At 54.0% G+C, this 25,052-nt stretch overlaps 1 protein-coding gene across 3 annotated transcripts in view; it reads right to left on the bottom strand.

Annotated features, from left to right (window-relative positions):
* Nucleotides 1–24,550, bottom strand: part of MARK4 (microtubule affinity regulating kinase 4) — a 57,726-nt gene extending 33,176 nt beyond the window's left edge. Inside the window, exons 1-8 of one of the 3 annotated variants that reach the window (XM_033223651.1) lie at nucleotides 24,166–24,550; nucleotides 16,297–16,497; nucleotides 12,258–12,311; nucleotides 12,057–12,105; nucleotides 10,681–10,746; nucleotides 10,520–10,590; nucleotides 7,683–7,739; nucleotides 2,416–2,652 (exon numbers count right to left, since the gene is read on the bottom strand). In XM_033223651.1, the coding sequence (XP_033079542.1) occupies nucleotides 2,416–2,652; nucleotides 7,683–7,739; nucleotides 10,520–10,590; nucleotides 10,681–10,746; nucleotides 12,057–12,105; nucleotides 12,258–12,311; nucleotides 16,297–16,497; nucleotides 24,166–24,216 (786 nt within the window). In that variant the 5' untranslated portion in view covers nucleotides 24,217–24,550. Of the gene's footprint in view, nucleotides 1–2,415; nucleotides 2,653–7,682; nucleotides 7,740–10,519; nucleotides 10,591–10,680; nucleotides 10,747–12,056; nucleotides 12,106–12,257; nucleotides 12,312–16,296; nucleotides 16,498–24,165 lie in introns of those variants that run through there. The other 2 variants (XM_033223652.1, XM_033223653.1) reach the window with 2 other exon arrangements.
* Between the last annotated feature and the right edge of the window lie 502 nt (nucleotides 24,551–25,052).

The raw sequence follows: 25,052 nt of genomic DNA, 5'->3' as shown, positions 1-25,052 counted from the left end.
CCGGCTTCAGCCTCCTGAGTAGCTGGGATTACAGGTGCCTGCCACCACGCCCAGCTTATTTTTTGTATTTTTAGTAGATACGGGGTTTCACCATGTTAGCCAGGATGGTCTCGATCTCCTGACCTCGTGATCCACCCTCCTCGGCCTCCCAAAGTGCTAGGATTACAGGCGTGAGCCACCGCGCCCAGCCTACAGGGTTGGTATCTTTATGATCCTCATTGAACAGCAGGTGAGACTGAGGCTTGGAGGGGTTAGATACTCGGCCAAGGCCACTGTGAAGAAGGGACTCCCTCCTCTTCATCACTGAGGGCTCTGCTTTGACGGTCTGTCCCCTGCAAGTATTTCCCTGACTTTCCAATTTCAGATCACAGTACATGCTCCTCATGGACCACGCAGAGCAGGGCAGAGCGTCCCAGCAGCAGAATTCCTGCCCCAATGCACCCCGGATTCCAATCGAGAGGAAACACCAGGCAACACAAATTGAGGGACGTTCTGCAAAATTAACTGGCCTGAACTAATCGATAATGTCAATGTCACGAAAGACAAAAGAGAGGCTGAGAACTGTTCTGGATGAAAGGAGACACAAGAGATGGTGCAGCTAAATGCAACTCGGGGACCCGAGTGGATCCCTGACTGGGAAAAAAAATAGCTGCCAAAGATACTTGTGGGATGATGGATGAAATCTGAGTATGGGCCATGGGGTGGAGGCCAGGATTATACCACTGTTGTATTTCCTGTATGTCACCATCAACAGGAAAACGCCCCTGGTCTCAGGAGATAACCCGCTGTCGCCTTTAGGGATAAAGGGACACAGTGTCTGCAACTGTCAAATGTCTCATCAATATCAATGACAGCAGCAAAGATCATATGCAAACACAGACAGATACAGCAAATGTGGACACAGGCCAGCGATTGTGAAGCTCCTGAAACATACCATGTGTTATTCGCTCTATTGTTGCAACTTTTCCATAGATTGGCAATGGTTCAAAATAAAAAGTTCAAAGGAAAAAAAAAAATAAAGCAAGCAACAACTCAGCCCACACCTCCCACCCCTTTACAATATTCCCCCCACCCCGCACAGCACTGGCCAGCATCTGATATCGTATCTAGTTTGCGTATTTGTTTTGTTAGCTGCCTGGCTCCAGTAGGAATGCTAGTCTGAGAAGACAGGAATTGTTTTGTTTGAAGCGAAGGGCACAATTCGATGGTTTTTAGTATACGCACGGAGTTGTACAATCATTACTACATTCAATTTTACTTATTTATTTTTTTGAGACAGAGTGTCGCTCTGTCACCCAGGCTGGAGTGCAATGGCGCAATCTCGACTCACTGCAACCTCCGCCTCCCGGGTTCAAGCAATTCTCCCGCCTCAGCCTCCTGAGTAGCTGGGATTACAGGCGCCCGCCACCATGCCCAGTTAATTTTTGTATTTTTAGTAGAGATGGGGTTTCACCATGTTGGCCAGGCTGGTCTCGAACTCCTGACCTCAAGTGATCCACCTGCCTCAGCCTCCCAAAGTGCTGGGATTACAGGTGTGAGCCACCAGGCCGGCCACAACATTCAATTTTAGAACATTTTTCATCCCCTCAAAAGAAACCCTGTACCCTTTAGCAATGAGCCTCCAACTCGCTTCTCCCCACCAGCCTCAGGCAACCAGTAATCCACTTTCTGTCTCTATGGATTTGCCTATTGTGGACATTTCACATTAATGGAATCACTTAGCACAATGTTTTCAAGGTTCACCCACGGCGTAGCATATACGAGGGCGGGTTTTTTTGTTTGTTTGTTTTTTAATTTCTTTTTGGAGACAGGGTCTCCCTGTGTCACCCAGGTTGGAGGGCAGTGGCACGATCTCAACTCACTGCAGTCTTGATCCCCCAGGCTCAAGTGATCCTCCCGCGTCAGCCTCCCAAGTAGCTGGGACTACAGGCGTGCCCCATTATGCCCAGTTAATTTTTGTATTTTTTGTAGAGACAGCGTCTCCCTATGTTGCCCAGGCTGGTCTCGAACTCCCAGGCTCAAGTGATCCTCCCGCCTCTGCCTCCCAAAGTGCTGGGATTATAGGCATGAGCCACCGCACCCAGCCAAGTGGGAGTTTTTGTTCTCGCCTTACATGCAGAGCCCAAAACAGAGCCTGACACAGAGAAGTGGGCCATAAATATTAGCTCAGTGAACGGATGAGTCAGGATTTGAACTCAAGCCTGTTGGCTGCAAAGATCATGCCCTTAACCCCAGCATGGCATAGTCCATCTGGCCAGCCTCACTGCAGAGGGGACTTGAATCCTGCCTGTCCCGTCTTCCCATGGGAACTCAGGTCAGTCCCACCACTGAGGCCCTCTACAGGGGAGGGGTGTGGGGGATGGGGGCCTGACTGTTGGGAGGGGCTGACACCCCGCACCCAGTCTCGCCCGGTACCTTGAGGTTGTGCCCATCGAAGGGCAGGGAGCCGCTGACGAGGGTGTACAGGATGACTCCCAGGCTCCAGATGTCCACCTCCGGCCCGTCGTACTTCTTGCCCTGAAACAGCTCCGGGGCAGCGTATGGGGGGCTCCCACAGAATGTGTCCAGCTTTGAGCCCAGCGTGAACTCGTTGCTGAAGCCAAAGTCAGCGATCTTGATGTTGGCCTCGGCGTCCAGCAAGAGGTTCTCAGCCTGTGGGGAGAGGAGGAGAGGGACTCAAGGCCAAAGCCCTTTGCGGACGTGGGAGGTGGACAGGAGCACGGGTTCTAGGGTTGGCCCACAGGGATCAATTCTTGGGCCTATCCCTTACTCTCTGCCTGACCTTAGGTAGTGACTTCACCTCACTGAGCCTCAGTTTCCTCATCCAAAGAATGGGGATAATCTTAGTCCCTACTTCACAGAGTAGTTTGAGAATTAGGAGTTAACCTGCATAGAAAACCTAGCACGGGCTGGGCACGGTGGCTCACCCCTGTAATCCCAGCACTTTGGGACGCTAAGGTGGGTGGATCACCTGAGGTCAGGAGTTCAAGACCAGCCTGACCAACATGGAGAAACCCCGTCTCTACTAAAAATACAAAATTAGCTGGGCATGGTGGCGCATGCCTGTAATCCCAGCCACTCAGGAGGCTGAGGCAGAATTGCTTGAACCCAGGAGGCGGAGGTTGCGGTGAGCCGAGATCACGCCATTGCACTCCAGACTGGACAACGAGAACGAAACTCTGTCTCAAAAACACATTAAAATAAAAATGAGCTGCCATGGTGGTATGCGCCAGTAGTCCCAGGTACTCAGGAGGCTGAGGCACAAAAATTGCTTGAACCTAGGAGGCAGAGGTTGCACTGAGCTAAGACTATGCCACTGCACTCCAGCCTGGGCAACAGAGTGAGAACTTGTCTCAAAAAAAAAGAAAAGCAGCTGGGCGCGGTGGCTCACACCTATAATCCCAGCACTTTGGGAGGCCGAGATGGGCGGATCACGAGGTCAGGAGATCAAGACCATCCTGGTTAACATAGTGAAACCCCATCTCTACTAAAAAATACAAAAATAAATTAGTCGGGCGTGGTGGCAGGTGCCTGTAGTCCCAGCTACTCGGGAGGCTGACGCAGGAGAATGGCGTGAACCCGGGAGGCAGAGCTTGCAGTGAGCCGAGATTGTGCCACTGCACTCCAGCCTGGGTGACAGAGCGAGACTCCGTCTCAAAACAAAACAAAACAAAACAAAAAAACAAAAAAAAAACAAAAAACAAAACAAAAACAATATTTCATACCCAGTGAACACTATGAAATATCACTATTACCCTGTGTGGTCTGCAGAGCTGGGGGTCTTCAGGAAATCTCCTGCCCCTCTTGGAGCCTCAGGTTACCCAGTAGAAACAAAATAAGGCCTGATTGCTCAAGACCCAGGAAAATGAAAGCAATAATTTAATCCTGGTTGCATACCTACCATGCACTGGGCTCTGTTGACTATCAATTATAACAGTGTCTGTCTGCATAATGTGAAGGTGAAACTACAGACTCTTGGAGAATTCCAGCTGCAAATCCCAGCTCTACCACTTACTTGCTGTGGGACTTTAGGTGGGTTACCAGACCTCTCTGTGCCTCAGTTTCCTTGTATGTAAACCAAGGGTGATCTCGACACCTGCCTCAAGCACTGTTGTGGGTTTAAGCGTAAAGTGCTCACAGCAGCCCCTAGAACGCAGTCAGTGATCAGTAAACATTTCCTGGCCGGACGCTGTGGCTCACGCCTGTAATCTCAGCACTTTGGGAGGCCAAGGCAGGCGGATCTCCTGAGGTCAGGAGTTCGAGACTAGCTTGGGCAACATGGTGAAACCCCATCTCTACTAAAAATACAAAAATTAGCCAGGTGTAGTGGCAGGCGCCTGTAATCCCAGCAACTCGTGAGGCTGAGGCAGGAAAATCATGTGAGCTGAGACTGCATCACTGTACTCCAGCCTGGGCAACACAGCGAGAGTCCATCTCAAAAACAAATAAACAAATAAATGTTCTGTATTGTTATAAAGTTTTGTCTATTTTTTTGTGGCATGCAGTCTTACAATTGCCATTTCACAGGGGAGGAAACAGAGGCTCAGGGAGGCCACATCTCATGCCCATTGCAAGAAAGCAGCAGAACTAGAATCTAAACAAGGCCACCCATTTCCACAGCGCGTGGAGGAAGAAGCCTCCAGCCTTCTGACTACACACAGACGCAGAGTTCCACCTTTCAAAATGTTACCCGCATCTGGTCCATCCCAACTGCGGTCCTTCCCTCGCCCAGGTCACCAGCATCCCTGGCTTCCTCCCAGGTCTCCCTATGCCTCCTGGTTTATTTCTGGACCACACTTCCCCAGCTCCTGCCCCAGTCAAGTCCCAGACCCTACAAAGACACAGCAGAGAGCTCCTCCCAAACCTGAATCTAATAGCATCTGCCTAGCTCAGGGCTTATATATATATATATGTTTTTTTTTTGAGATGGAGTCTCATTCTGTCACCCAGGCTGGAGTGCAGTGACACAATCTCGGTTGACTGTAATCTCTGCCTCCTGGGTTCACGTGATTCTCCTGCCTCAGCCTCCCAAGTAGCTGGGACTACAGGTGCATACCACCACACCTGGCTTTTTTTTTTTTTTTTATTTTGCCTGAGGTGAGGTGATCCGCCCACCTCGGCCTCCCAAAAAGTGCTGGGATTACAGGTGTGAGCCACCACGCCAGGCCAGGGATTACGTTTCTTTTCCTGTCATTTGAGGCTCCGCAATCCAGCCCCAAGGTCACATTTGGGTTGGTCCCCTTGGTTGATACCCCTGGTGTACTAATAGGACCCCAAACTTTGTGTTAGCTGTTTTGGGGACCCTCCACCAGGGGGCGTACGACCTCCAGGTTAATCATGGAAGCCTCTAAGGTGCTGCCTCCAGGGCTGTGTGGAGGGACACCCTGGCCCAGCAGAAGGAAGTCAAGAGAGGGTTAGCACTTCAACCTCTATAGCAATTTGTTTTTTGTTTTCATTTTTCATTATTTTTCTTTTTTTCAGATGCACTTTCTGCTTTTGAATTTTTTGTTGTTGTTTTTAGAGACAGGGTTTTGCTCTGTCACCCAGGTTGGAGTGCAGTGGTGCAATCATGGCTCCCTGCAGCCTCAACCTCCTGGGCTCAAGGGATCCTCCTGCCTTAGCCTCCTGAGTAGTTGAGACTACAGGCATACGACCTAATCTTTTTCTGGTTTTTTTTTTTTTTTGAGATGGAGTCTTGCTGTGTTGTCCAGGCTGGAGTGCACTGGCATGATCTCAGCTCACTGCAACCTCCACCTCCCAGGTTCAAGCAATTCTCATGCCTCAGCCTCTCAAACAGCTGGAATTACAGGCACACACCACAACGCCCAGCTAATTTTTGTATTTTTAGTAGAGATGGAGTTTCACCATGTTGCCCAGGTTGGTCTTGCACTCCCGGCCTCAAGTGATCTACCTGCCTACGCCTCCCAAAGTGCTGAGACAGGTGTGAGCCACTGCACCCAGTCAAGCTGATTTTTTACAATTATTTTTTGTAGAGATGGGGTTTTGCTATGTTACCCAGGCTGTTCTCGAATTTCTGGGCTCAAGCAATCCTCCCACCTCAGCCTCCCAAAGTGCTGGGATTGCAGGTATGAAACTGCACTTGGTCCTGCATAGGAATTCGACTGTGGAATTTTGCGTCTTTAGAATCTGATAATAGCTTTTAAAATGGGGTTTGTGGCTGGGCACAGTGGCTCACGCCTGTAACCCCAACACTCTGGGAGGCCAAGGCGGGCGGATCACCTGAGGTCAGCAGTTCGAGACCAGCCTGGCCAACATGGTGAAATCCTGTCTTTACTAAAAATACAAAAATTAGCCGGGCATGGTGGTGCCCATCTGTAGTCCCAGAAACTCAGAAGGCTGAGGCAGGAGGATCACTTGAGCCCAGGAGTTCAAGATCAGCCTGGGCAATGGAGTGAGACCCCCATCTCTACAAAAAAATTAAAAATTAGCCAGGCTTGGTGGCTCACACCTGTGGTCCCAGCTACTCAGGAGGCTGAGATGGGAGGACTGCTTGAGCCCAAGGGGTCGAGGCTACAGTGAACTGTGATGGAACCATCACACGTCAGCATGGGCAAGAAAAAAACATAACAAAACAGCAAAAGCAACCCAGTCCTTCCTCACTGATAGTTCCAGAAGCACTTCCTTAAAGCACTTAGGATGCCACCTAGCACACAGGTGCTCACAAAACGACAGTCAATGGGATTTGAGCCAACCAAACGTTCAGCCACCTGGTCTTGGAGCGGGAGGCCAGAGACATGCAGCAGAAGGTGTGGAATGGGGACCCTGGGGCCACAGGTACTCGAGGAGGCTGCCCGGCTCAGCTCCTACAGGCAGCTGGACTAGAGCCCCGTTGAGTCCTTTCCTGCCTGGTACTGGCCAAAGTGGTTTTTCTCTCAAAGTCCCTTCCGAGACTGGGTGCGGTGGCTCACATCTGTAATTCCAGCACTTTGGGAGGCCGAGGCAGGTGGATCACGAGGTCAGGAGTTTAAGACCAGCCTGGCCAACAAGGTGAAACCCTGTCTCTACTAAAAATACGAAAATTAGCCGGGCGAGGTGACAGGCGCCTGTGATCCCAGCTACTCGGGAGGCTGAGGCAGGAGAATCGCCTGAACCCGGGAGGCAGAGGTTGCAGTCAGCCGAGTGGGGCCGCTACACTCCAACCTAGGCAACAGTGTGAGACTCTGTGTCAAAAATAAAAATAAAAACAAAGCCCCTTCTCAAGTTCAAAGAAACAAAGCCCCTTTTCAAGTTCTCAGATACCCTGCGGGCAGAGGGACTCTGGGGCTCTGCAACCTAAATCCTCGAGGAGTCCTGAACGTCCTAAGGTCGGAGAATGCCAAGGTCCCAAAGGCTCTAAGAGCGACAAACCCCTTATCACATCCCAGCGTCCTTATCCAACAGCCCTGTAGCATCCAGGGCCGTTCTGGGACACTTTGTTTCTCCCCGCTTTGTTCACTCCTCCTGTCCCCTCCTCCCCATCCGCTCCCCCATCTGCTGGCCTTGTTTCTGCCACAAAAGCTTGGGAAAGGGTCAAGGGGGTGCTGAGTGCGGAGGGAGGAGCAGGAGGAGAAAAGGGCTGGGGGAATTTGCTGGAGGCCAGAGGAACCATGGAGGGCTGGGGGCAGGGAGAAGTCTAAGGGCTGAGCTGGGGTCCCCGAGGTCACAGCAGGGTGGGGGCTTACCTTCAGGTCCCTGTGTACAATGTTTTTCTGGTGACAATAGTGCACAGCCGAAACAATCTGGGAAGGAGGGGGAAGGCTGGTTATTTGTGGCTCCCGAAACCCTCAGCCTCCCTCAGTTGGACTGTGAAACCACTCACAACCGAGCCCCAGGCTTCCCCAAGGCACAGCCCGAGACCTGAGGCCTCGCACCCCGATTCAGTCCCAGCAAGAGGTACCCGTGGAATCTGGGCAGACACACGCCTCCCACAGGACACCCCCATGCCCAGGGATGTCGGAACCAAGGCATGGGGACCAGCCTCTCTTAACCTTCATATCTGGAAATTCCCATGAGGATATCCCGAACCTGTAGATACACACGCTACCCCAATTCAGGGCTTACGGCCCTTGAGTTCAGGATAGCTGCGTCAGGGCAGCTGGACAGTCCCGAACAGGCACCCTCACACCAGCACAGCTGCTTACCCCTCACGCCCCGGCACCCTCTCACCTGCATCTCCTCTTATCCCACACACCTGGCACCCTCACACCAGCACAGCTGCTTACCCCTCACGCCCCGGCACCCTCTCACCTGCATCTCCTCTTATCCCACACCTGGCACCTTCACACAGCACAGCTGCTTACCCCTCACGCCCCGGCACCCTCTCACCTGCATCCCCTCTTATCCCACACACCTGGCACCTTCACACCAGCACAGCTGCTTACCCCTCACGCCCCGGCACCCTCTCACCTGCATCGCCTCTTATCCCACACACCTGGCACCTTCACACCAGCACAGCTGCTTACCCCTCACGCCCCGGCACCCTCTCACCTGCATCGCCTCTTATCCCACACACCTGGCACCTTCACACCAGCACAGCTGCTTACCCCTCACGCCCCGGCACCCTCTCACCTGCATCGCCTCTTATCCCACACACCTGGCACCTTCACACCAGCACAGCTGCTTACCCCTCATGCCCCGGCACCCTCTCACCTGCATCTCCTCTTATCCCACACACCTGGGTGCCTTCATACCTGCACGTCCTCTTACCCCACATACCTGAGCACCCTCACACCTGCACGTCCTCTTACTCTACACCTGGGCACCCTCACACCTGTATCGCCTCTTACCCCACACACCTGGACACCCTCTAACCCACATCTCCTCTTACCCCACACACCTGGTCACCCTCACACCTGCATCTCCTCTTACCCCACACACCTGGGCACCCTCTAACCCACATCTCCTCTTACCCCACACACCTGGGCACCCTCACACCTGTATCTCCTCTTAACCCCCCACACCTGGCACCCTCTAACCCACATCTCCTCTTACCCCCCACACCTGGGCACCCTCACACCTGCATCTCCTCTTACCCCACACACCTGGGCACCTCTAACCCACATCTCCTCTACCCCAACACCTGGGCACCCTCTAACCACATCTCCTCTTAACCCCCCACACCTGGCACCCTCACACCTGTATCGCCTCTTACCCCCCACACCTGGGCACCCTCTAACCACATCTCCTCTTACCCTCCACACCTGGGCACCCTCACACCTGTATCGCCTCTTACCCCACACACCTGGGCACCCTCTAACCCACATCTCCTCTTACCCTCCACACCTGGGCACCCTCACACCTGCATCTCCTCTTACCCCCCACACCTGGGCACCCTCTAACCACATCTCCTCTTACCCCACACACCTGGGCACCCTCACACCTGCATCGCCTCTTACCCCCCACACTGGGCACCCTCTAACCCCATCTCCTCTTACCCTTCACACCTAGGCACCCTCACACCTGCATCTCCTCTTACCCCCCACACCTGGGCACCCTCTAACCCACATCTCCTCTTACCCTCCACACCTGGGCACCCTCACACCTGCATCTCCTCTTACCCCACACACCTGGGCACCCTCACACCTGCATCGCCTCTTACCCCCCACACCTGGGCACCCTCTAACCCACATCTCCTCTTACCCCGCACACCTGGGCACCCTCTAACCCACATCTCCTCTTACCCCACACACCTGGGCACCCTCACACCTGCATCTCCTCTTAACCCCCCACACCTGGGCACCCTCTAACCCACATCTCCTCTTACCCTCCACACCTGGGCACCCTCACACCTGCATCTCCTCTTACCCCCCACACCTGGGCACCCTCTAACCCACATCTCCTCTTACCCCCCACACCTGGGCACCCTCACACCTGCATCGCCTCTTACCCCCCACACCTGGGCACCCTCTAACCCACATCTCCTCTTACCCCGCACACCTGGCCCCTCCCACACTCTGATACACCTGGGCGCCCTCACTACCACACACCTGGGAACCCATACATCTGGGCACTCACACACCCGGGCACCCACACGCCGGCATGCCCTAGTACCTACAAGCGTACACAACCACCCCTCGGCCCTCTCTTGCCCATCTACCTGGGGTGCCCTACACCCTCTTTCCCACACACCTACATACCTGGACACCCACATACCTACTGCCCACACATCTTCTGACTCACACTCTGGCACACTCACACCTGGCACCTTCGTGCCCCCTCACCCACACACCTACGTGCTGGGCACACCCACATGCCCCACACAAGAAACACCGGCCCACCGGGGCGCCTTCATGCCCAAACATCCTCTTACCCACCCAAAGGGGCACCTGCAAACCTACATCCAGATGCCCTCACATCTGGGCGACTGCACGCCCAGCACACCCAGCTCTGCACCTTCACCCCTGCCCAGACTTAAGCCCCACCCCCAGGTCGCTGGACAGCCTAGACCATGCCCAGCTCTCGGACACCCTTCCCAGGGACCCAGGCACCCCGTCAGCCCCACCCTCAGCCCTGCCCCAACCTGTCGGAACTTGGCTCGAGCTTCCTTCTCCTTCATGCGGCCATGCGACACGAGGTAGTCAAACACTTCTCCTGCAGGGCAGAGGCCGAGCGGGGTCAGGATCAGGTGCAGGGGCAGGGGGAGGCAGCACAGGGGCAGGGTGGAGAGGGTGGGCGGCTCACCGGCACTTGCATACTCCATCACCAGGTACAGCGTCTTCTCAGTCTCAATCACCTCGAAGAGCTTCACTACAATGGTTGGGAACAGTGTAGGGGGTTAGGGAGAAACAGCCCTACCTAACCCGTACTCGGTAACTATGCAAAAGGCCAACCATAACACCCACCCACCCCCCCAACTCAAGAACACTCAATGGCTCCCTACTGACAGCAAGATCTTGCAAACTCCTCACCCACCTCTACCACCCTTTTGGTTTTTTTGTTTTGTTTTGTTTTTTGGAGACAGAGTTTTGCTCTTGTTGCCCAGGCTGGAGTGCAATGGTGTGATCTCTGCTCACTACAACCTCTGCCTCCCAGTTTCAAGCGATTCTCCTGCCTTGGCCTCCCGAGTAGCTGGGATTACAGGCATGCACCACCATGCCCAGCTAATTTTGTATTTTTAGTAGAGACGGGGGTTTCTCCATGTTGGTCGGGCGGGTCTCGAACTCCCAACCTCAAGTGGTCTGCCTCGGCTTCCCAAAGTGCCGGGATTACAGACGTGAGCCACCGCGCCTGTTCACCCTTTCCACTTTCTCTCTCACAAGAATGTCGGCTCCATGAGGTCAGAGATTTCTGTCTTGTTTTCTTCCCTGCTGTGTCCCCAGGGTCCGGCACACAGCAGCCACTCAATCAACAGTTACTGAGTAAATGAATGAATGCTGCAGCCACATCCACGCGGAGCTAAACTCCGCTTCTCTCACTAAAGACCCCTCTCTCCCCACTCTGCCCAGTGATAATGACAGTGAGGATGCTGATGCTGGTGGAAATAATCGGACCAAGTCCCACAGCTCAGCCCAAACTAAGCATTTTAGACGCATGATCTTTGTCAATCCTCACAATGACCTGGTAATAGGCCCTCTTATCATCCCTACTCCAGAAAAAATAGAAGCCCAAGGAGGTTAAGTGACTTGCCCAAGGTCACACAGCAGTGATGCAACTATGAGAAACCAGGTCTCTAACTCTTTTTTTTTTTGAGACAAAGTCTCGCTTTATTGCCCAGGCCGGGGTGTAGTGGTATGATCTTGGCTCACTGCAACCTCTGCTTCCTGGGCTCAAGCAATTCTGCCTCAGTCTCCCAACTAGCTGGGATTATAGGCACCCACCACCACACCCTGCTCATGTTTGTATTTTTAGTAGAGAGAGGGTTTCACCATGTTGGTCAGATTGGTGTTGAACTCCTGACCTCAAGTGATCCACCAGCCTTGGCCTCCCAAAGTGCTGGGATTCCAGAGGTGAGCCACTGCGCCTGGCGGGTCTCCAACTATTCTAACCACTGCCACCACCCCCAACTCCTTTCCAAGTGTCCGGTTGGTGGCCTGCCCCTGCGCCCATTCCCTCCTCACCGATGTTGGGGTGGTTTAGGCCCTTCATGATGCGGACTTCTCGGAACAGCTGGGTGTGGCCAGAAAGGAAGACAGAGGAGAGTGAGGGTGGGTGGCTTGGGGGATCCTTTCCCCAGCCGGGCCCCCGCAGGAGGGGTCAGGTGGGTCACCCGGCTGTCCCGGAAGCCTGGCTCCTGCTCTCCCCCATCTTCCCAGCCTCACCTTCTGCAGGCTGCTGGGATTCAGCTGGGTTTTGTCGATGATCTTGATGGCAACCTAGAGGGGGAGGAAAGGAGGAGGGAAGGTCAAGGTACCACAGGCCCCACTGGGCGTGGTGGCTCAGGCCTGTAATCCCAGCATTTTGGGGAGGACCAAGGTGGGAGTATCACTTGAGGACAGGAGTTCGAGACCAGTCTGGTCAATGTGATGAAACCCTGTCTCTCCTAAAAATATAAAAATTAGTCAGGTGTGGTAGCGGGTGCCTGTAATCCCAGCTACTCGGGAGGCTGAGGTGGGAGAATCACTTGAGCCTGGGAGGCCAAGATGGCGCCACTGCACTCCAGCCTGGCCCAGCTCAGATCACCCTAGGATATCCTTCCCTTGCCCCCTCTCCCGGAAGAGCCCTCACTCTGGGCCATACCCAGTGGATGGGGAAGTTGGGGACTCAGGGCCTTTGCACAAGCTGTCCTCACTGTCTCCACTGCCACCCTCACTCCTGCAGAGAAATATCCTTATTCCACAGCAGGGCCTGCTCCAGAGCTGCCTGAGGGGATGTGGGCATGGCCAAGACCTTGAGGGAATCCCTTTGTGAGGGCACCGCCGATCACTCGCCCATCACATCTTTGTTTTGAACAAACGGGCAGTGGAATAAATAACAACTGGCTAACATGTACTAAGTTCTCACTCTACCAGGCCTATGTGCTTTACAAATGAGAACTCTTAATCCTCACAACAACCTGTGAGGTAAGTGCTAGGATTATCCCTCCCATTCTCCACACCCATCCCCCCACTTTTGTTTTTTTTGGAGGCAGAGTCTCACTCTGTTGCCCAGGCTGGAGTACAGTGGTGTCATAGTGGTGTCATCATAGCTCACTGCAACCTTGACCTCCTGGGCTCAAGCGATCCTCCCACCTCAGCCTCCCAAGTAGCTGGGACCATAGGCACACGCCACCAACACTTGGCTAACAGGATTATCCTCATTTTACCAACAGGGAAACTGAGGCACAGAGCTGTTGAGTCACTTGGCCAAAGTTACATGGCTAGTAAACTGTAGCAAGTTGTGGGCCAGATTTGAATTTACACAGCCTGATGGAATCTACCTTTTAAACACAACTTTTAAAACAGCTTTGAGATACACCATGGGAAAGAAATCAGAATGTCATTGAACTCTCCTTATACTTCTTTTGCAATGAAACTTTTTTTTTTTTTTTGAGATAGAATTTCCCTCTTGTTGCTCAGGCTGGAGTGCAATGGTGCGATCTTGGCTCACGTCAACCTCCACCTCCCGGGCTCAAGGGATTTTCCTGCCTCAGCCTCCCGAGTAGCTGGGATTCCAGGCATGCGTCACCACACACAGCTAATTTTGTATTTTTAGTAGAGACAGGGTTTCTCCATGTTAGCCAAGCTGGTCTTGAACTCCCGACCTCAGGTGATCCGCCCACCTCAGCCTCTGAAAGTGCTGGGAATACAGGCATGAACCACCGCACCCGGTCTGCAGTGAAACTTGCATTTTATTTTTAAAACAGAGATGGGGCCAGGTCCCTCTCAGAAACCCCTGGAACCAGATCCACATACAGGGAACCATGTGTTCTTCATGAAAGAGAGGGCCCCTTAGCTTCCCTCATATTCTCACGAATGGGTTTTTAAAAATTTTATCAAACACTTTTTATGCCAGTATTGAGACGATCATATGGTTTCTCTCCTTTAATCTGAGAATGTGGTGAAGTACATGAATAAATTGTCAAAGGGAAAAGAACTTTGCATTCCTAAGACAAAGCCAGCTTCGTCATCATACAGTTTTCTTTAATTGATTTGCCAGGTTCTGTTTGTTAATATTTTGTATAAGATTTTTGTACCTATGTTCACCAGATTGGTCGGTAATTTTTCTTGTCTGGTTTTGCTCTTAAGGACAAACTGGCACATAAAAACCTATCGGGCAGTGGAAGTTCTTTCTTTAGTCTCTGGAAGAACTGGCATAAAATGTGAACATCCGGTAGAATTTGCCCGTAAGACCATCGGGCCTTGGTGTCTTTTGCGTGTATGGTGTAGACAGTGTGAGGGCAGGAGAGAGTCCATCCAAGGCAGGATAATTCATTCCAATCATTTCTCTAAAATTGAAGGAGGGGTGGGGAAATCATGAAATCACCCACCATTCTTTTTCCTCTAAGTGAGTTAGAGACCTCGTATCTAGGCCGCAAAGCCCGTGTGGGCCCTTTTTGCAATAATGTCGCCATACTCAGCACAGATGCCTGCTCTGGAAGAGGAGGTGGGGAGAGTGAGGCTGTGTGTAACTGAGAATACAACATAAATAAACCTGCTGTGTTCTCCAGATCACAGGAAGATTTCAAAGAACCAAAGTCTACCCTTAGAACACACAGGCAGCTCAGGTTTATTTAACTTTACTTTTCATTTTTAATTTATTTACTATTTATTTTTGAGATGGAGTCTTGCTCTGTCACTCAGGCTGGAGTGCAGAGGCATAATCTCAGCTCACTGCGGCCTCTGCCTCCTGGGTTCCAGTGATTCTCCTGCCTCAGCCTCCCAGGTAGTTGGGATTACAGGCACGCACCGCCGCGCCTGGCTAATTTTTGTATTTTTTTTTAGTAAAGATGGGGTTTTGCCATGTTGGCCAGGCTGGTCTCAAACTCCTGACCTCAGGTGATCCACCTGTCTCAGCCTCCGACATGAGCCACTGCACCGGCAATGTTTTTTTTTTTTTTTTTTTTTTTGAGACAGAGTCTCACTCTTGTTGCCTAGGCTGGAATACAGTGGCGCGATCTTGGCTCATTGAAACCTCTGCCTCGGCCGGGCGCGGTGGCTCAAGCCTGTAATCCCAGCACTTTGGGAGGCCGAGACGGGCGGATCACGAGGTCAGGAGATCGAGACCATCCTGGCTAATACGGTGAAACCCCGTCTCTACTAAAAAATACAAAAACTAGCCGGGCGACGAGGCGGGCGCCTGTAGTCCCAGCTACTCGGGAGGCTGAGACAGGAGAATGGCGTGAACCCGGGAGGCGGAGCTTGCAGTGAGCTGAGAGCGGCCACTGCACTCCAGCCTGGGTGGCAGAGCAAGACTCCGTCTCAAAAAAAAAAAAAAAAAAAAAAAAAAAAAAAGAAACCTCTGCCTCTGCCTCCTGGGCTCAAGCAATTCTCCTGCCTCTGCCTCCCAAGTAGCTGAGATTACAGGGGCCTGCCATCACGCCCAGCTAATCTTTATATTTTTAGTAGAGACGGGGTTTTACCATGTTGGCCAGGCTGGTCTTGAACTCCTGACCTCAGGTGATCCACCCGTCTCGGTCTCCCAAAGTGCTGGGATTATAGGCATGCGCCACCACGCCCAGCTTTTTGTATTTTTAGTAGAGACAGGGTTTCACCATGTTGGTCAGGCTGGTCTTAAACTCTTGACCTCAAGCAATCCACTTGCCTCAGCTTCCCAAAGTACTGGGATTACAGGCGTGAGCCACCGTGCCCAGCCCTCTTTTATTTTTATTTTTTGAGATAAGGTCTCACTCTGTTACCCAGGCTGGAGTGCAGTGGTGAGGTCACACCTCACCGCTGCTTCAAACTCCTGAGCTCAAGTGATCCTCTGGCCTCAGCCTCCCAAGTAGCTGGGACCACACGCACGCATCACTGCACCCAGTTAATTTTTTAAAAATTTTTATTTATTTTTTAGTAGAGACAAAGTCTTGCTATGTTGCCCAGTCTCATCTCAAACTCCTGAGCTCAAGCAATCCTCCTACCTTGGCCTCTCAAAGTGCTGGGATTACAGGTGTGAGCCAACGCATCCAGCCATAGCTCAGGTTTATCTACAAAAGCCGCACGCATCCTTAGCAATGCACACATTGGACTGCCTGTGATCTGAGACCTCCCACGGGGGTAGTTCTGGGAACATCCAGGATATTGTGACCTGTCCCACAGAGAGTCGGGAACTTACCTGAGGCCGTAAAGCAAACCCAGGGCCGATCCCGACCTCTATCAACGTACCCCGAAGACCTGGTCCCGCAGGAAACTGCCCCGAGCCCCACCCTGTGCCCATACTCACCTCCCGACCAGTGAGGATGTGCCGAGCCAGCTTGACTTTGGCAAAGTTGCCCTTCCCGATGGTCCTCAGCAGGCGGTAGTTGCCCACGTGGGGCTGCTCCTCGGGACAGGAGGCGATGGAGTTCCGACAACGGGCACCCAGTGAGCGGCTGGACCAGGACGGGCCTTTGTCCGAGGAGCGGCCACTGCCCAAGGTGCCATGCTGGGCAGGGGAGATGGAGCATGAGCTATCCAATCCCACCTTCCGTGGCACCTGTAGGCTGGTTAACTTGAGGCCTGGCTACTGACCCCTTTGGGGCCCTTTTCAAACTCAGGTCACAGAGAGCCAAGCATCCTTCATCTTTCCCTACAAAAAGATGCCTCCAGGAACAAAAGCTCCTGTGTCCCCCAAATCTGCAACATCCAGGACCCTAGGCATCAGACCCCCTCTTCAACCCTCACTGCAGTCTGACTACCACCAACTTCATCTTTTTTTTTTTTTCTTGGGATGGAGTCTTGCTCTGTCACCCAGGCTGGCGTGCAGTGGCTCACTGCAATCTCAGCTCACTGCAACCTCCGCCTCCTGGGTTCAAGCCATTCTCCTGCCTCAGCCTCCCGAGTAGCTGGGATTACAGGTGTGCACTATCATGCCTGGCTAATTTCTGTATTTTTAGTAGAGACGAGGTTTCACCATGTTGACTAGGCTGGTCTCAAACTCCTGACTCAGGTGATCCACCTGCCTCGGCCGTATAGATTACAGATGTGAGCCATCGCATCCAGACCCAACCTCCTTTTCTAATTACACATATATCTCAGAGATATTGCAAGTTTGGTTCCAGACCACCATAATAAAGCATATATTGCAAAAAAGTAATGCACATAAATCTTTTGGATTTCCAGTGCATATAAAAATTATGGGCCAGACAGCTGGGAGCAGTGGCTCACACCTGTAATCCCAGCACTTTGGGAGGCCGAGGTGGGTGGATCACGAGGTCGGGAGTTCGACACCAACCTGGCCGATATGGTGAAACCCCATCTCTACTAAAAAAATACAATAATTAGCCAGGTATGGTGGTAGACACCTGTAATCCCAGCCACTCAGGAGGCTGAGGCAGGAGAATCGCTTGAACCTAGGAGACGGAGGTTGTGGTGAGCCAAGAACGCTCTACTGCACTCCAGTCTGGGTGACAGAGTGAGACTTGGTCTTAAAAAAAAAAAAAGTCCAGGCGCGGTGGCTCACGCCTGTAATCCCAGCACTTTGGGAGGCCAAGGCAGGCGGATCATGAGGTCAGGAGATCGAGACCATCCTGGCTAACACGGTGAAACCCTGTCTCTACTAAAAATACAAAAAATTAGCCAGGCGTGGCAGCTTGCGCCTGTAGTCCCAGCTACTCAGGAGGCTGAGGCAGAAGAATGGCGTAAACCCGGGAGCCGGAGCTCACAGTGAGCCAAGATCGTACCACTGCACTCCAGCCTGGGCAACAGAGCGAGACTCTGTCTCAAAAAAAAATAAAGCTTATGGGCCAGGAGGGGTGGCTCATGTCTGTAATCCCAGCACTTTGGGAGGCCAAGGCAGGTGGATCACCTGAGGTCAGGAGTTTGAGACTAGCCTGGCTAACATGCGGAAACCCCGCCTCTACTAAAAACACAAAATTTAGCCAGACATGGTGATGCACACCTGTAATCCCAGCTACTCAGGAGGCTGAGGCAGGAGAATCGCTTGAACCAGGGAGGCGGAGGTTGCAGTGAGCTGAGATCGCACCACTGCACTCCAGTCTGGGGGACAGAGTGGGACTCCATCTCAAAAAAAAAAAAGAAAGAAAGAAAAAATGTGTTTACACCATACTGTAGTCTACTGAGTGTGCAATAATAGCATTACAGCTATAAAAACAATGTACATACTTTAATTTTATAATACCTTATTGCTAAAGATGCTAACAATCATCTGAACCTTCAGTGAATCACAATAAAAAAAATCATTGACGAGGTGGGAGGATCGCTTGAAGCCAGGGAGTTTGAGACCAGCCTCGGCAATGAAGTGATATGTCCATCTCTAGAAAAACGTAAAAAAAAAGAAAACTAGCTAGGCATAGTGGCATGTGCCTATAGTCCCAGCTACTCAGGGGGCTGAGATGGGAAGATTACTTGAGTCCCAGGAGGTCGAGGCTGCAGTGAGCTATGATTACGGCACTGCACTCCAGCCTGGGCAACAGAGCAAGACCCTGTCTCTTTAAAAAAAAAAAAAAAAGGCCGGGCGTGGTGGCTCAAGCCTGTAATCCCAGCATTTTGGGAGGCCAAGACAGGCGGATCAGGAGGTCAGGAGATCGAGACCATCCCGGCTAACACGGTGAAACCTTGTCTCTACTAAAAAATACAAAAAACTAGCCAGGCAAGGTGGTGGGCACCTGTAGTCCCAGCTACTCAGGAGGCTGAGGCAGGAGAATGGTGGTGGGAACCCGGGAGGCGGAGCTTGCAGTGAGCTGAGATCCGGCCATTGCACTCCAGCCTGGGCAACACAGCGAGACTCCGTCTCAAAAAAAAAAAAAAGAAAAAACATCACTGATCACAGATCACCATCACAGCTATTATAATAATGATGAAAAAGTTTGAAATATTGTGTGAATTACCAAAATGCGACAGAGACATGAATGGTACACAGGCTGTTGGAAAAATGGAGGCTACAGGCTTGCTCAACACAGGGTAGTCAGAAACCTTCAATTCGTAGAAAACACAGTAATCTGTGAAGTTTGATAAGGCAAAGTGCGAAAAAGCAGGATATGCCTGTCCTGGAGCCTGGATCACCTCTATGATATTTTGCTCTAAATGAGACTGCCCTCAACCCCAATCAACACTGACCTCAATCTGGACTCGAGTCTCCTCCTCCACCACCACTGGTCCTGACATGCTATTTGACCCATTGACCGTCTCCTCTCCAGCCACCAAATTCTACTTCAAACCCAAATGGCAACATTTGATTCCCAGTGGAATGCCCCTAACATTTTATCCCAATCACTGTTGCCCCAGATTGGACTCCAAACATTGTAACCAAGTCTTTTTGTTTGTTTGTTTTTTTGGACGGAGTTTCGCTCTTGTTGCCCAGGCTGGAGTGTAGTGGCGGGATTTGGCTCACTGCAACCTCCACCTCCTGGGTTCAAGCGATTCTCCTGCCTCAGATTCCCCGAGTAGCTGGGATCACAGGCATGTGCCACCATGCCTGGCTAAGTTTGTATTTTTAGTAGGAACGGAGTTTCATCATGTTGGCTAGGTTGGTCTTGAACTCCTGACCTCAAGTGATCCACCCACCTCGGCCTCCCAAAGTGCTGGGATTACAGGCGTGAGACACCACCCCCTGCGGATAACCAAGTCTTTCACTGGCCCTGAGACCTGGCTGAATCCCTGTTATCCTCCTTCCATGGGAAACATTGCTGCTTCTGCCACCACCCCCCCAAACACCCAGGGTTTGAGCAGCCCCTGACTTGCTGTCTCCCACACCATGGCTTCTCTCCTCCTGATGTTCTGTTCCTACTGTCCTGCCCCTCCCCGCCTCTCTCCCCCACAGGTCACCTGCCTGCTCCAAGCTGCCCTGGCCTGATTGGAAGCCCCAGGGACTGTGTCTCCCTTTCAGGGCTGGGACTCAGGGTGCCTGAGGCCCCCTGCCAAGGCAGTTCTGCCTGTGCCCTTCCGGCTGGGAGTGGGAAGCAGGAGGACAACAGGAGGGGAGGAAGAAAGGCCAGGAGACTGATAGGCTGGTGTCCCAAGTCTCTGAGAAAGGCACTGCCGGGCCACTTGATAGCAACAACTAACATTTAATTAATGTTGGTTATTGATGCAATATGAGGCCATTACCACACTATCATCTCCACTTTACAGGTGGGGAAACTGAGGCCCAGACCCAAGATCTGAACCCAAACAGTTTCCGCTAGTCTTTTTTTTTTTTTGATGAGGCTTCACTCTTGTTGCCCAGGCTGGAGTGCAGTGGCGCCATCTCAACTCACTGCAACCTCCACCTCCCGGGTTCAAGCAATTCTCCTGCCTCAGCCTCCCGAGTAGCTGGGATTACAGGTGCCCGCCACCACGCCTGGCTAATTTTTGTATTTTTAGTAAAGACTACTACCATGTTGGCCAGGCTGGTCTTGAACTCCTGACCTCAAGTGATCCGTCTGCCTCAGTCTTCCAAAGTGCTGGGATTACAGTGGTAAGCCACCATGCCCTGTAGTTTTCACCAGTCTTGATGCTCTTCTCTGTTACAACACCACACTGCCTCTCACACCTGAACCTTTTTTTTTTTTTTGAGACAGGATCTTGCTCTGTTGCCCAGGCTGAAGTGCAGTGGTGCAATCAAGGCTCACTGCAGCCTCAACTGCCTGGGTTCAAGCCGCTCCTCCCACCTCAGGCTCCCGAGTAACTGAGACCACAGGAGTGCCCCACGACACACAGCGAATTTTTAAATATTTTTGTAGAGATGGAGTCTTGCTATGTTGCCCGGGCTAGTCTTCAGCTCCCAGGCTCAAGCCATCCTCCTGCCTGGGTCTCCCAAAGTGCTGGGATTATAGGTGTGAGCTACCACGCTGGGTCATGAACCATTTCTACAAAGCAGCTCATGCTATGGACCAAGTCCTGTGTAAACAGGCAACTCGCCTACACTTGATTCCTGCAGTAGCCCAGTGAGCCACTCCATGTTCCAGCAGAGAAACTGAGCCTTGGAGAGGGAAGATGCTACGTGAAGGTCACACAGTCCATTCAGAGGGGCAGAAAGACAATCTCCCCACGGCTGGGCAGTTCCAACCACCACGGCCGGCGCTCCAACCATGCGTCTGCCACTGCCTGCCGTGCTCTCACCCTGGCCTCCAATGTGGGTCCAGTTATGATCTGCAGTCTCCAGATGGGGACCCCCAGGCTCAGGTAGGGGGAGCCCCTCCCCCAAGGTCACAGGGCAGATGCAGCAGAGTGCTGGGATGCGAATCCCAGCCTGTTGATTCCGCCTGAGTGCTGAGCCAGGCTTCCCCACTGCTCCAGGCTTCCTCCCGGCAGAGACCAGGGAGGCAGGTGGAGATCCTGGAGATAAGGCCTCCGATCCCCACCGAGATAAGGACCTGGAGAAGAACCCCCGTCAGGTGGCACCAGGGCAGCCAGCTGGAGGTGGGATGGCACCACACTGAAGGCAGCATGGCTGAGGGACCCCTGTGAGGGGCAGCTGGGGCAGTGGGTGACAAAGCCCCTGGGGGCCGGGGGTGGGAGCTAAAATTGGCCTGCACCACCAGCTGGCCTGGCTCCCTCTCGCCCGGCTGGCGCCCCAACACCCAGGCCTGTTGCTAGGGAACCTGGGGAGGCTGGCCCCCTGGTGGGGGGCCCTGGAACTTGGGGTGGGGGAGCATGACCCTACGTGGCTGTAGCCATGGTAACCAGGTAACAGGAGAGGGGGCTGCAACCTCCCATTCCAGAGGCAGGCAGGTGACTCCCCATCAGGACTGACAGGCAGGTCTTAGTGACAAGAGTTGGAGGAGAGAAAAGGGGATTAGCCATCCTCAAATCCGCACCATGCACGCATCTTAACAACCCAGGGAACAGCAAGTCGTCATCAGGCGTTCCACTTAACAGACAAGGAAACCAAGGCTCAGAGAGGTGAGGTTACTTGCCCGAGGTCACACAGCCAGGGAGGGACAGAAGCAGGATATGAACCCAAGTTTACCTGAACAATTAAACTAGCACTAATAACCACAACAGCCACGACACATGCCAGGCCCTGTGCACCTTAGTCACATCACATCATTGGCTCCTGCAAACATCCCTAACAGCGGAGGGCCATCAGCAACCCGATTTAGAGATAAGGAAACTGAGGCTGCAAGCTGGGAGTGAATCTGCAGCCTCACTCAACAACTAATAACAGCCCTGAGCTGAGAATCCACGGGCCGTCTGACTCATACCCACAGCCACAATAGCAGCTGGCATTTGTGGAGTGCTTCCTAGGTGCCAGGCTTCGCCTGAATCGAGTAAGCCAAGGAGGCACTCAAGCGGTCACCCCTATTTTCCAGGGCAGGAAACTGAGGCTCAGAAAGGGAGAACTGGTTTTCTGAGGACACAAGGCAAACCAGCTGGCCACGCCAGCACTGGAACCCAGGACTGTGGAGTCCCTAGCACGTCACTGTAGATTGTAGTGACCAAGAAGCAGAGGTGGTGGGCATTTCATTAGACTCCACATTGGAGTTCCGGCCCATAGTGATGATAGGGGTGGTCTTTGTGAGGGAGGGATCTGCAAGATGAGGAAGGGACAGATCTAAATCTCTGATGGCGTGTGTGTGCGGGGGGCCAGTCTGTCAGAGGTGAGGGAAACAGGGGGAAGGGGAACAGGGACCTGGCAGAAGGATTTGGAGAAAGACACAAAGATCCCAGCTTGGGAGACGTCTAGGATTGGGTGGTGGGCAGGTCTTTGGAAGTGATCAGAGTGATCAGAGACACAGGTGATGGGGAGGGGCCTCCCTGGGACTCTCTGGGAAACAGTGTAGGGGCAGGGGACGCCTGGGAATGGTGGCAAGTGATAAAGCCATTGGGGCAGTGGAAGTCAGAGGCCAGGAATCCCTGGGTCTTGGGAAGCTCCTAGGAGTCAGAGAAGGGGGTCTCTAGGAGCAGTCCTTGAAACTAGAGAAGGGTCTGGGGGGCCTGGAAGTATGGGGTAGGGGTTTCTTGGGCAAGGAGCAGCACAGACGAATAAGGCGGAGCCCTGGGGGAGGTCAAGGGGTCTAGAAATTTGGGGAGAAGGCTTCCAACAGATTGACCCCAAGGGAAAAGGGCTTGAAGCCAGGGCAAGATGAGGGGCTTGAAGTCAGGGCAAGATGAGAGGCTTCAGGTCCAGGAGTTTTCTGGAAGAAGGATCTGGGGCCAGGCCCTGTAGCTGAGGAAGGCCTCTGAAGCTGAGGAGGGGGCTTCCTTGGGAGGCCAGACCCCCAGCAAGGAAGGGGGAGGTCCTGGGGCAGGAGAAAGGACGGTGGTTTGTGGGGAAGGGGCCTGAGTTTGGCCTAGCATGGGGTCGAGAGGTTGGGGGTTGGGGAAGGGGCTTGCCTGAAGCTGAGAAGTTGATAGAGGGCGGATGAGGCCTGGAGTCAGACTGGTCCAGGGCCTAGAAATACGAGCCTGGGTGAGGTGGGGGCCTGGAAGTTGGAGGCCAAGGCTTCCTGGGAGAGGAAGAGACCAGAAAGGGTCCAGGTGGCATCTGGGGGCCTCGGAGCGCTGGGATCTAGGGACAGGGCTGCGTGGAAGATGGGGACCAGGCCTGGGACAGGAGAGACCTTGAAGAAGCCAGAAAAAGGCCGGGGCCCAGGAGAGGTGGAAACCAGCTTCCTGCCAGAGGCTGCCCACAGGCGCCCCGGGTGCGTCCTGGAGGGGCAGAGGACTGGGAATGAGAGGAGGGGGGCTCCTGGGGAGCCGGCACCCAGCCCCAGATAGGGAAGGCCGGAGCCAGAGGCAGGACTGGGCCAGGCCCTGCTGGGAGAGCCAGGGCCGGGCCTTGGGGGGTCAGGGGCCCTGCAAATCCGGGAGGGGGCGAGGTGTCGGACGCGGACAGCCTGGAGGGGAAAGGGCTTAGCACGCGCGAGAGAAGGGAGGGGCTCCTGGAAGCAGGGGAGGGGGCTTCCTGGAGGGAACAGACCCGAGCGGAAGCGGTCTGCACGGGGACAAGAGAGGGGTCCCGAGAGAGGGGCGCCCCCAGGGGTCGGGCTGGGCTGGAAAAGGTGGGGAGGGCCGAGAGGCCTGGAAGTCTGGGAGGGGTCGAGAGGTGACGAGCTGGGTCGAGCCCAGGAAACGAGGGTAGGGGCTCGCGGGGCGAGGGGCACAGCGGGGCGAAGGGTTTGGCGGCTGGACCCAGCCAGGGCTCCCCAAGGGGCCGGGCCCCACTCACCGTGTCCGAGTTCCGATCGTTGCCCGGGGCCAGCACCGTCCGCGAAGACATCTTCTCCGGGTCCCGGAGGGCAGGGGCGGCCGGGTGGGGGGGGCGGGGGTCCCAGGTCCCCTCTCTTCCCCTCCCCCCCCGCCGGCCTGGGGACGCGAGCTCAAAAGCTGGGCGCCGAGAACGCCCGGGTCCGCGCCGCGGGAGAGAGGACAGGGCGGGGGAGGGGAAGGGACCCCGAGGGTCCTAGTGGCCCCGTGCAGCGGGGACCCCGGGCGCCATGGGGGCGGCGGGCAGGCGGGCGGGCGGGCGGGGGCCGCGGAGGGGGCGCGGAGCCGGCCCAGGCGGCGGCGGAGGGAGGCGGTGGAGGGACTGGGGAGGGAAGAAGGGACGTCAGGGGGAGGGGCGGCCAGGGCGGGGCACCGGGACCCCGCCCCCCGCCGCCGGCCCTTAAAGGCGCAGGCCCGGGCTGGTCCGGGGCGCCGGGGGCGGAGGCGGGTCTGGGCGCGCCCGCGGGGAGCTTGTTCTCGCCCAGGAGGAGAGGCGCACTAGAGCGGAGAGAAGGGGAGAAGGGGAGAGAGAGACCGGGGCAAAGCGCCAGAGACGCAGAGAGAGAGATCGAGAGGCGTAGAGATAAAGAGACACAAAGAGAGAGAGACGAGTTACAAAAGGGTGGAGAGAGAGGCGCAAGGAGATGAACGGAGAGCCAGAGGACAGAGAGGGAGAGACGCAGGGACACGGAGACAGAGAGACCCAGAGACACGGAGGGACAAAGACTAAGAGAGACCCCCCCCACACACAGGTAGAGACAAAGAGATACAGAGACGCAGAGATCTGTGAAGAGATGGAGATAAAGGGACTGAGCCAGAGAAGCCCCCAGAGGCGCTGCCCACATTGTC

This window comes from Trachypithecus francoisi, unplaced genomic scaffold, assembly GCF_009764315.1.
Source record: "Trachypithecus francoisi isolate TF-2019V2 unplaced genomic scaffold, Tfra_2.0 Lachesis_group12, whole genome shotgun sequence".
Taxonomy (NCBI): Eukaryota; Metazoa; Chordata; class Mammalia; order Primates; family Cercopithecidae; genus Trachypithecus; species Trachypithecus francoisi.
Note: the sequence above shows the minus strand (reverse complement) of the source record. Positions and strands in the feature narration are given on the sequence as shown.